This window comes from Notothenia coriiceps, unplaced genomic scaffold (genome assembly GCF_000735185.1).
Source record: "Notothenia coriiceps isolate Sejong01 unplaced genomic scaffold, NC01 NC01_scaffold00037244, whole genome shotgun sequence".
Lineage (NCBI taxonomy): Eukaryota > Metazoa > Chordata > Actinopteri > Perciformes > Nototheniidae > Notothenia > Notothenia coriiceps.
Window position 1 is genome coordinate 21,796,287 of NW_011369945.1, and position 13,006 is coordinate 21,809,292.

Here is a 13,006-nt window from a genome sequence, read left to right on the forward strand (position 1 = left end):
TCTCTTCCTTAAATTTGGCTATAGCACTAACAGATAGGTTTCTGCTGCAGGAGCTTTAGGCTAATGCTTTGTAGTCTAGTAACAGTACTTCAAAAGTTACTAAGAAATGGTCGGATAAAGCAGGATTATGCGGTTCGACTAATAGTTGCTCAATTTCAATACCATAAGTCAGAACAAGGTCAAGAGTGTGATTATAGCAGTGGGTTGGTTTATTTACACTCTGACAGAAACCAACAGAATCTAATATAGAGTTAAATGCAACAGTAAGGCTATTTTTATCATCGTCAACATGAATATTAAAGTCACCTACGATAATTACTTTATCTGTTTTAAGTACCAAAGTTGATAAAAACTCAGAGAATTCTGATAAGAATTCTGAATAAGGACCTGGTGCACGGTACACTGTAACAAATAAGATTGGCTGCAAAGTTTTCCAGGTCGGATGCGTAAGACTAAAAACGAGGCTTTCAAAGGAGGTATAATTTAATTTTTGTTTAGTATTGATAAGTAAACTTGAGTCAAAGATTGCTGCAACTCCACCTCCTCGGCCCGTGCCTCGGGCAATATGAGTATTGATATGGCTGGGTGGAGTGGCCTCATTTATGCTGACATATTCTTCATGTCTCAACCAAGTTTCAGTGAGACAGCATATATCAATATTATAATCTGATATTAAATCATTTACCAATATTGCTTTAGATGCTAGAGATCTTATGTTTAAGAGACCACATTTAATCTTCCTGTTTTGTTGCACTTTAGTAGTTGTTACATTTACTTTGATTAAGTTATTATGTATGACACCTCTATTAGGTTTTAGCTTAAATTGTCCTTGGGCAGACACGCACACCGTTAATATTGGGTATTTTATTGGGTTCGGGATTCCTATGGATGACTGCCTAGGAGAGAGCGCAGAGAAGCGTGTAAGACTGCGACTCCGCCTCCTGGTCTCAACTCCAGTTTGTCATGGATGCAGAAGTATTATTTTAAGCAACACATTAAGTTGAGGAAACACTGGAGTAAAATGTAATGAAAGTCAGATGGTGTCTTAGACGGGGCAGTGATATCATAAACCTGTTAATGTACGCATTCAAACACTTGTTCTGTTACCAGCTGTATTCACCTTGCAGGTGCAGCTATGTGGCTTTGATCCTGGATAAAGTGTTTAAGTCATGGATGTTTAAAGTTTAACTTCTTCATATGTCTAATATTATAGTTGACTTTTCATTCAGGAAGTATGACGCTGCGCTGTCAGTACGCTTCTCCATGTTTGTGATTGGTCAAATGTTGTTAACCCCGCCCCTTTCATGTGAACGCGCACTCAGCCGGACAGAGAAACCCTGGCTTGAGTTACCGAGTTGATAACCAGCGTCGTAACACCACTTACCGTTTGTTTTGGGTTAGGTAAGATAACTCTGAGAGATCCAGGGTCTCTTGAACTGGATTTAGTACAGAGGCCTGTACTACGAATCCAGTTCAAACTAACCCAAAACAAACGCGCTCTCGCTAAGCGGTCCTACGACGCTGGTTATCAACTCGGTGCATAAAATAATACTTTTGCATACAGTATGTGACACTGTGAGTGTTGCACGGCCAGATACGGCTCAGCTGACTCAGATAAGGAGATGATACATTATGATGTGATATGCCGCGGACTGTACTTAATGTTACTCTGATCCGGTTACTTATGTTGTGGCAGATATTTAAGTAAGCTTTCTTAACTCTAATGTTCTAATAGTCAGATTGCTCTGAAGATGGGAGGTGATATTCTATTAATGTTCACGTTCACACAGTCGGTGATTTTTGCCGGCCGTCTTTCTGCAACGGCAGCTTTTCTGTATTTCCTTTCTCCTGTAATATGACGTGATCGCTTTAAACTCCGCACACTGAGCTCTGATTGGTCAGCAGGCGGTGCTTTCACTGAGTTGAGGCTAGCCGTTCAGCAAAAGTTACCATGGAGATCTAGCCCGGTAAGAAGTGAACCAGCGTCGTAGGACCGGAAACCCAGAGTTAACCTGAAGTTAGTCAAGTTAGTCTAAGAGAAAATCCTGCTTCGTAGTACAGCCCTCTGGACCTGAGAGACAGGACAGGTGAGAACCAGGACCTGTATTATTCTCGTTCCAGAACCACGGTTGTGTTTCTCCTCTAGAATAAGTGAAGTGAATCTTGACTGTTTCATGTTCCTCTCTCAGCAGACGGTTCTCCGGCTCTGGTTCTGGACTTCACCCCGCCGGCAGAAGACTATCTGGACCTGAGGAACCGTCTGAAGGCCCAGCAGGTGGCTCTGGAGACGTGTTCTCTGCAGGAGCGCCTGCTCTCGGGAACCGTTCAGGTGCAGAACCTCTGCTTCCAGAAGAACGTGTGGGTCCGGATCACCTTCGACTCTTGGCGCTGCTTCCAGGACGTTCCGTGTTCGTACCTGAACCAGGTGTACGGTTCCCCCGACACCAACACCTTCTCCTTCTGCATCTGCGTACCGGAGGTTCTGCACCCCGAAGACCGTGTCGAGTTCTGCGTCCAGTACCAGACTCCAGAGGGAACCTTCTGGGACAACAACCAGGGGAACAACTACCGGCTGGTGGACCCGAGTCCCGGGGAGAACCGGGAGACGGAGAACCCCGGGATGCAGATCCAGAACCAGAAACAGCGGGACCAGATTGACCCGTTCGGCAGCCCCAGAACCTCTGTGGGGGTCTTCCTCTGGCAGAGCTGTGGCAGCGTGGAGACCAGCGCCCCCTACTGGTGAGAACTGGGTTTATTATCACACCCAACGAGGGCCAGAGGACCCACTGAGAACCCTTTGAGAACCTCTGAGGAACCCACCGCAGATCCTCGCTCTACCACCAGACACTTTAACACGTTAGCTCTATAGCACGTTAGCTCTATAGCACGTTAGCTCTTTAGCACTTTAGCCGCCCTCACTGAATTACCTTAAGTCTTTCTGAAAGACTTTGAAAGAGTTCCACGTCTCCACCCCCGGTTAGAGACCCGCTGCCCATCAGAACCTGACCCGGATCATCTGGTTTTCCAAGGAACCCGCTGCCCATCAGAACCTGACCCGGATCATCTGGTTCTCTTCACCAGGGACCAGCAGGGGGTCCAGAGCCCTCCAGAGTCCTCCAGACCTTCACCAGGGACCAGCAGGGGGTCCAGAGTCCTCCAGAGTCCTACAGACCTTCACCAGGGACGAGCAGGGGGTCCAGAGTCCTCCAGACCTTCACTGAGGACGAGCAGGGGGTCCAGAGTCCTCCAGAACTTCACCAGGGACCAGCAGGGGGTTTAGAGTCCTCCAGAGACCTCCAGACCTTCACCAGGGACCAGCAGAGGGTCCAGAGTCCTCCAGACCTTCACTAGGGATGAGCAGGGGGTCCAGAGTCCTCCAGACCGTCACTAGGGACGTGCAGGGGGTCCAGAGTCCTCCAGAACTTCACCAGGGACCAGCAGGGGGTCAAGAGTCCTCCAGAGACCTCCAGACCTTCACCAGTCCTCAATCAGGGCTTTATTTGACCCCAAAGACCTGCGAGGCGTTCAAGGCCTGACGAGTAAATTATCAAAACATAAGAACTGTCTCTCACCACCATCATAGGCCAAATCAAACAATCAGATCACAGCCTTGCCCCGCCCGTACCTGCAGGAGCTCCTCACTGATTGGTTCAGGGAAACCAGGAAACTGCACTTTAGACCAACATACAGACCATCTTACAGACCTGTGTGTGTGTGTGTGTGTGTGTGTGTGTGTGTGTGTGTGTGTGTGTTACCTGTCTGCACTTTATAAAGTTAGTGTTAAACCAGCCAATCATTAACCAGCACACCTCCTGCTGTCCCTGCCCACATCTCCCTCAGTGAAACTTTTTGATTGAAGCCATTAGCATTAGCTCCTCAGCTAACTGCCAACTTTAATTGGCCTGTTAGCTTCAGGTTGTCGTGGTAACTGCTGTTTGCACTTCCTGTTAGTTCCTTTTTAAACCCACCAAAATAAAAGCCTGTATTACCCAAAGTGTTGATATTAACAACAATAAAACTGTTGTTGTTGTTGTTGTAAGTGTACCAGAGGCCTGTACTACGAAGCTGGTTCAACCTAACCTGGATATGTTTGAGTTAGCCGGTTGGCCTAATCCAAAACATACGCGCTCTCGCTAAGCGGTCCTTTGACGCTGGTTATCAAGTGGATCGCTCAAGCCAGCCGTGTCCTATCTAGTTAGGAGCGCGTTCACAGGAAAGGGGTGGTATCTGGAGCATTCGACCAATCACAAACATGGAGAAGCGTACTGACAGCGCAGCGTCATACTTCCTGAATGAAAAGTCTACTATAATATTAGACATATGAAGAAGTTAAACTTTAAACATCCATGACTTAAACACTTTATCCAGGATCAAAGCCACATAGCTGCACCTGCAAGGTGAATACAGCTGGTAACAGAACAAGTGTTTGAATGCGTACATTAACAGGTTTATGATATCACTGTCCCGTCTAAGACACCATCTGACTTTCATTACATTTGACTCGAGTGTTTCCTCAACTTCAGAATACCTTTATTAGTCCCACAAAGGGGAAATGTGCAGCGTTACAGCAGAAAGAGCCACAGACAGCTTAGTGTTGCATATCTTACATGCGTTAAAAAAGTACTAAGTTATAATATAATAAACAATATGCTAAAAAAGATAAAAACTAAAAAGGTTACATAATTTTCAAAAATACAGATCAAAAACAAATCAAATCTAAAAATCAAATCCTGTAGCAGTTCTTAGGATTTAGCAGCCCGGTATATATTACAGTTATTAAAGATGCATATGTATATAAAGTATATATTGCACATAGTTTGATGGTATTTAACAGCAAGTTACACAATCTACAAATTACAAGATACATACCTTGTGACAGTAACAAGGATTTTCAACAAGTAACAAGGCAGTTTTTCTGTATTTCCTTTCTCCTGTAATATGAATTGATCGCTTTAAACTCCGCACACTGAGCTCTGATTGGTCAGCAGGCAGTGCTTTCACTGAGTTGAGCTCTTAGCCTGCAACCTAACCTGCTCCGGGGCAGGTTAGCCATTCAGCATCAGTTACCATGGAGATCTAGCCCGCAAAAAAGAGAACCAGTTTCGTAGGACCGGAAACCCAGAGTTTACCCTGAAGTTAGCCGGCTAAGAGAACATCCTGCTTCGTAGTACAGGCCTCAGGCGTGTGACAGGGAGAGACGATGCCTTCAGGTGATGTAAAACATTTTATAACTAACTATTTGTACCTTTGAACCGAGGAGTAAATATTTGATGCTGATTTTAAATCATTCGATTTTGTTATCCGACATGCCCTGAACGCATAATTTCAGCAGTTAGCTTGTTGCTAACACACATGATAAATGCCATTGAACTTTGCTAGCCGGCTGCTAGCATCACCAGCATCACTCCTTTTTGTGTGTCCTTTCAAAATAAAAGTCTAATATTTATAGTTTTTAATGTTTGTTAGTTATTCAATCATATTGATGTTTATGTAACACTTTATTTTGTAGGAGCCTCGTTCCCCAAGTCAGCTGCTGCTGAGGACTGTCCCAGATTACACACCGCCGAACACACACTGACACACACGACACACACCACTGACACACACACACCCACTGACACACACACACTGAACACACACACTAACTTGACACACCGACCACACCCTGACACACAACTGACACATACACACTGACGCAACACTGACACACCGACACACACACTCACACACACACTGCACACACACAACACACACTGACACACCGCACCACACACTGGGAACACTGACACACACACTGACACTGACACACACACTGACACACACATGACAACACACAGACACACACACTGACACACACACACACACAACTGACACACACACACCCACACCCCACCACTGACACACACACTGACCACACACTGACACACACACTGACAAAACACAGACACACACACTGACACAACACACCACACTGACCACACACACAACACACACACACTGAACACACAGACACACACACGAACACACAACACACACCGACACACACACTGACACCACACTGACACACACACACACCACACACACACAACACAACACACACACACACACTGACACACACACACACACACAAACCACACACACTGACACACACATACACACACACACCGACACACACACTGGAACCACCGACACACACACCTGACACACACACTGACACACACACACACCACTGACACACCGACACACACACATGACACACAGACACACCCCACTAGACACACTGACACCACACTGACACACACACAACAGACACTGACACCACACACCACACACACACACACACACACCGGCACACAAACACACACACACAACCAACACACGACACACACATGGCACACCACACTGACCACTGGACAAACACACCACACACCACACCACCCACACACCTGACACACAATACACACACACACACACTGACACACCCGACACACAACACTGACAACGCACACACACTGACACACACACTGACACCACAACACACCTGGACACAACACACGGACACACACACCGACCACACACACCGACACTGACACACACACCACCTGACACACAGACGACAACACACTACACCACGACCACACACTGACACACACACAGACAACACACTGACACACACACACCACACTGGTACACCACGACACACACACTGACACAGACACACACACACGCACACATTGACCACACAACACTGACACACACAACACACTGGACACAGAACACACACAGACCACACACCACACAGATTAATTGGGCTTTCGATGACATCGTGTCGCTGCCGATCAGCTGATTTTGGTTTCTACTATTTCTTATTACATCCATAAAGTGGATTCTTATTATTTAATATTAATTAAAAGTCTGTTTTTAATCTTCAATTTCCATTGAAGTATTTTCAATTTCATATTGAATCGTAAATTGTTTGGTTGTGTGTTGGCGCAGTTTGTCCAGCCAGGGGGAGACCACACTCCCCAGCTGATGAGCCCTCTGACTTTAAAGGATGCTTATTATCAATTGTTTCTATGTTTTCTCGTGTATAACCCCCGGCTGACATGGCTTATGGGGCTTAACAGGTTAATTAAACATCACACTTTCTTTAGCATAAGAGTTATATATTAGATTTTATTGTTATTATTGTCAGTTTCCTCTACGTTAACGGTCCCAGCCCCTTCACTAAAAGAGCCTGACGGAGAGTGCGCGACTCAGAAGAGCCTTGTTAACCTCCCTCGCTAAATTAATTACAAGATGCGTCAGCTTCAATACAACTCTCTACGACTCTAACAGAGTATCGTGCAGAGACCACAGTCTGACAGAACCGTACTGAGGGATTCACAACCCTGACAGAAAAACCGTGCTGAGGAAACACAGCCTGACAGACATACTGAGGGAAGTACAGCCTGACAGACCACACCGAGGGAAGCACAGCCTGACAGACTGTACTTAGGGTAACACAGCCTGAAGCACCATACTGAGGGAACGACAGCCTGACAACCAGTACTGAGGATCACAGCCTGACAGACGTGCTGAGGGAACACAGCTGACAGACTGTACTGAGGAACACAGCTGACAGACCACACTGAGGACCAGACCGAATGTACTGAGGGAACACAGCTCTGTTCTGAGGTACCTCACCTGAGTACTCTTCAATACACTAGTTAATACTCATATGACAACCCTAATTGAACCCAGCCTCCTGTAAACCTTCATGAGTTCACTTTAATAATTTAGCTCTAAACATATCAGAGTAAGAAAGAGATAATAAACCATATCTATCTTAGAATAACATAAATACTAAAGGTCCCATGTCATGGCCATTTCTAAACTGATCATAAGCATTCCCATCGTGTAGTCTACTAAGAATAGGATTCCATTGTTCAATGTTCCAACTCTCCTTGGTTTCTATCACAGCATTCTGTATACGTCCTGGTGTATTCTCTCTCTGTCACTACACGGCTTGTTGGACTCCTTATTATTCAGACAGAGGACCATGATCACCACACACTCCTGTCTCTGGAGGCGCTCTGTCCTCACCAACACACACACACTGCTGGACCAGAGGAGTACCCCGAACATTCCTCAACACACACACACCACACACCACACACACCACACACACACACACCTGCTGACCCAGAGGAGTCCCCGAACATTCTCCTCACAACACACACAACACACACACACACACACCACACCACTACACTCTGAAGGCTCACGTCTGTCTTTTCTTTAGAACCTGCAGCGGGGAAGACGCAGAATGAATAAAACAATACAACTCAACAGGCTTCCAGATAACAATGTGTATAAAATAAAATATATTTAAAGGTTAATAAAATGATAGAGTCATTAGATTTAAAAAAGTGGAACAAAATTGAAGAAAATAATAAAGACACAAAAGTCATGAAATGAAAACAGAAGTAAATAATAACACTGTAAACAAGTCGATACAAGGATTGGTGTCAATTAGAAGACTGTCAAGATAGCATCTATAAAACTAAACTCAACTTTAGAGGCAGAACAATAAGATTGTTTAAATACGTCTGATTTTCGGAAGATTCAACAACTTTATTAACATTATTTAACCCTTTAAATGAACAGGATGTTGCAATAGCTTTCAATGAGTTTTTTACTGAAACTGGCCCCAACTGGCGAGTCCGCCAACTTCATGTAAAGTGGAGAATTTTCGGCAAAAACTTGCAACCATGTTGTCCTGAACCCAGTCACAGAAATGAACTGCTTGATATCGTTAATACTCAACACAGTAAACAGTCCCAAAGATGATTTTAGGACGTAGTATGATATTGTTCAACAAGTCGCACCATTGTAGCACCCTCTAGTAAATATACAATCGTTCCAAAAGGTGTTTCCCAAATGAAATTGAAATAATCTCGAAGGTGTTCCGTTTTGAAATCTGGNTGTTGCATATCTTACATGCGTTAAAAAAGTACTAAGTTATAATATAATAAACAATATGCAAAAAAAGATAAAAACTAAAAAAGTTACATAATTTTCAAAAATACAGATCAAAAACAAATCAAATCCTGTAGCAGTTCTTAGGATTTAGCAGCCCTGTATATATTACAGTTATCAAAGATGGCATATGTATATAAAGTATATATTGCACATAGTTTGACGGTATTTAATAGCAAGTTACACAATCTACAAATTACAAGATACATACCTTGTGACAGGATCAAGGGTTTAGCAGCCAGGTATACATTACACAGTTATTAACGGCATATATGTATTGATTATATATATATATATATATTTGCCCATTAGCTACGGTGTAGACATGGCAATGAGAAACGTAGGTCACAAGAGAGATGAGGGGTGGAGGCAAAGAGTATTTTTAACTAGAGAATCAAAGTCTTGAAGAAATTGCGGTGTGAATGCTGGACATAAAATACACACTGTTTTCAAACATACATGTAAAAAGATCTAATATGTATATATGTTCATTTTAATTCATTTCTTATTTCTTAGTTAACTGTCTATCATGTTATTGGCTAGCATACGGGGGTGGGGCGAAGCGTAACCAAGAGGATGTCAAATTGTATTTCCTTAGAGATTATTGAAAAATGTGTGTGTGTGTGCGTGTGGTGTGTGTGTGCGTGTGCGTGTGTGTGTGTGTGTGTGTGTGTGTGTGTGTGTGTGTGTGTGTGTGTGTGTAGATGGGTTATGCGGTCCCTCAGCAGACGGCTGCAGGGATTCACACCCGCCTGTACAGCAGAGCCTTCATCATCGACGACGGGATACGCAGAGTCGTCTTCGTCACCGCCGACGTGGGAATGATTTCACAGAGGCTGCGTCTGGAGGTGAAAACACACACACACACACACACACACACACACACACACACACACACACACACACACACACACACACACACACACACACTTCCGTCGTGTCACACCAGCGGTTTTTACCTGCAGGTCCAGGTGAGCTCCGGCCTCGAGGAGCATCTGAACCAGAGCTTCGTCTCCGGCTGCAGAGGCGTACATCAGAGGAGTCAAACCCTGCACAGAACCATCATAGAATCAGCATTTTACATTTTGTTTTACCTGTTGCTTGTTTCTATATGTTTCTATTTTTACTTTTCCGGAAACTTACTTATATTTTGCATTATTTATGAATGAATGCAGGAGTTTCACTGCTGTAATTCACTTCCAATAACCCCTAGCTCAGTTTGTCCTGCCTCCCGTGATTACATCGAGTCTTCAAAATGGACCGAGTAAATAATAATATTAATAATAATAATAGTTTAATGGTTGATTCCTCCCCCTCACCTGGTCGTCCATGGTGTCGAGCCCCCCCCTCCCCAGCAGCTGAGAGGCCGGCTGCAGCAGATCTGCTCGACCGCAGGAGAGCATCCTGAAGCCCAGAGAAACCTGGAACTGAGCTGCAGCCGCTTCCGCATCCAGACCTCTGAAGGAGTGGAAACAGCACTCTGACCTGCAGAGGATCACAGAAACACATTCATCTTTTACTGGACTCCAGAAACTGATCCTGGTGTCTTTCAATTAAAGAGTCTGAAACCCAAGGAGTAACAAATGTTTGTGGCGAGTCATAAAAGAAAGTCATAGTATACAGTAGTAGTCACCAAAAAGTATAGTATGCCATAGAAAATTCATCACAACACAGCCGGCCAGCTAACCAATCAGAGCAGACTGGGCTCTTTGAACATTAAAGCATGGAGACATGTGACAGTAGAGACACTAAATACTGATACGAACCTGAAAATGAGCAGAAAAATCTTAGAAAATTATAACATAGTGAGTCATCAAAAGCTAAGCAGAGCGGTATCACGTCACTTCAAACTGCCTCAAAATAAACACATGTAAGTGATTTTGGTTTCTTACTTCAGCTGTCGAGCCTCGCAGTCGAGTCCCGGCAGCAGCAGTCTGGCCGTTTGTCTGACATCATCGCTGTCGACCAATCGGCTGCGTCGATGCTCAGCGTGAACCACGGCGACTCGAATCCACTCCATCAGAGGCGGGAGGAGCAGGAACGGCCTGAGGGAAACACAACGTCAGTATACATCCAAAACTGTGTTATCTATCAAAAATGATTTTTAGTCCAATAAAGTCCAATAAAAACGAACCTCTGATATTAACAAAGAAAAGCTTGCTATCAAGAACAACCTGTAGAACAACCTGTGTGTGAGTTTAGAGACACACACACACTCTCTCTCTCTCTCTCTCTCTCTCTCTCTCTCTCTCTCTCTCTCTCTCTCTCTCTCCTCTCACTCTCTCTCTCTCTCTCTCTCTCTTCTCTCTCTCTCTCTCTCTCTCTCACTCACTCACTCACTCACACACCCACTCACCCACACACACACACACACACACACACACACACACACACACACACACACACACACACACACACACACACACACACACACACACACCTCTCTCTGCTCAGTGTCATGGTGGGAGGCTCCAGATTGGGGTTTTCCAGAGACTCCATCTGTGGGCCGGACAGGAAGTAGTAAAGTGTGCGGAGGGCGTCTGCAGCCCAGGATACTGACGTCTGATTGGCTGAGAGAGCGGGGCTGTGGGCGGGGCTCGAGCTACGCAGACGCTGCAGATGGTGCATCGCCCGAGACACCAGATCACCTGCAGAGAGGCATCAGTTATTACTCAGATTATTCTCATATCCTTTAAACAATAATAGTGTAAGACCTTTTTTAAAGAATATACTTTAAACGACACCTGCTTACAAACACCTGCATACGGACTCAAAGAACTACAATATGTCCAAAACTCTGCTGCCAGACGCTCCAACCACATTTAGCTTCCACTTGAATTTGGACTGTTTTGTTTCTCTGAACTGATTGTATGTAAAGTGTCTCTGAGCACTGGGAAAAGCACTATATGAATATTATGTATTATTATTATTACAACATAATGTGAGCCAAATATCTCGATTAATAGCAATTAATTATTATTACACTTCACAATAAGGCACCTGGTTAAAGTTAAACGTAGGGGTGCGTAAGGAGGTATGAAAGTGTCATTCTCTGCAACACAGATCCTTTAATCATGATGAATAAGACTCTTCCACCTTATATTGCTCTATATATCAGACTGTATTAAGATGAAGGGGTTCCAAAGGCCTGCTCCCCTGGAAGTTAAATTAACACTAAATGTATTAACTTTCGATAGTGAAAATAAAATTAAGAGGCTAGATTCAAGAAGAGCCTTTTTGCAAAACATGTTTTTTTGATTGCAGTGTTGTTTTAATTTGTCCTAAACCTCTGTTGCTGAGTAAAGCTTGTGCATAAAACCAATATAAATGCAAATATGATCCTATTAATGGAATTGCTGGGTTCTCTTATTGCATGCTTTGATTTAATACATCAGTAGACGGTTACATATTTGATATGTTCAGTTGTAGAGTAGGTTAGACAAACTACTAACACCTGAATAAAGATGTCAACATTAGGATTTTGTGCATTAAATAAACCTGGTTAAAGATATAGCTGTCTTATAAATGTTAGCACTTTAAAGTAAACTGTGTTAGGAACAGAGAATATATACTTATGAGTGTTAAAGCTCCTTCTTGACCTTTTTTGTGACGGTTTATCTTTGTTTTTTACAGTTTTGTATTGGTTTGGAAAGAGCGACACATATACATTTGAACTTATTTGAACTAGCCTTCCAGTGTGCATTGACTTTTAGAGTTTATTCATTCACTTGCTCCCATCAGGACCATATAGTCAGTCAAAAAAATGTATTTTCTGGGAGAGAGGAATGTGGGAAACAGAAGTGAAGCACATGCTGTGTTTGAGTGCGTTGTGGTCACATTAACGTGTCATCAGAGGGTGCGTAAACAGAGCCATGAACACTGAAGCGTTTCTCTCTAAGAAACGAGATAATGAGGTACGGTGGCCTGCAGGGTGTGAGGGTGCCCTTGTTTTCTGGATACAAGCCACATTATGTAACCTTTAGGG

The 13,006-nt window shown here is 44.0% G+C and overlaps 1 protein-coding gene across 1 annotated transcript in view; it reads right to left on the reverse strand.

Moving 5' to 3' along the window:
• Window positions 1-9,763: 9,763 nt before the first annotated feature.
• The window catches only part of LOC104965419 (ankyrin repeat and BTB/POZ domain-containing protein 2-like), a 13,293-nt gene continuing 10,050 nt past the window's right edge, over window positions 9,764-13,006 (reverse strand). The window contains exons 3-7 of the mRNA XM_010794374.1: window positions 11,462-11,669; window positions 10,914-11,066; window positions 10,341-10,506; window positions 9,981-10,070; window positions 9,764-9,820 (exon numbers count right to left, since the gene is read on the reverse strand). Coding sequence (XP_010792676.1) covers window positions 9,764-9,820; window positions 9,981-10,070; window positions 10,341-10,506; window positions 10,914-11,066; window positions 11,462-11,669 — 674 coding nt within the window. The remainder of the gene's footprint in view (window positions 9,821-9,980; window positions 10,071-10,340; window positions 10,507-10,913; window positions 11,067-11,461; window positions 11,670-13,006) is intronic.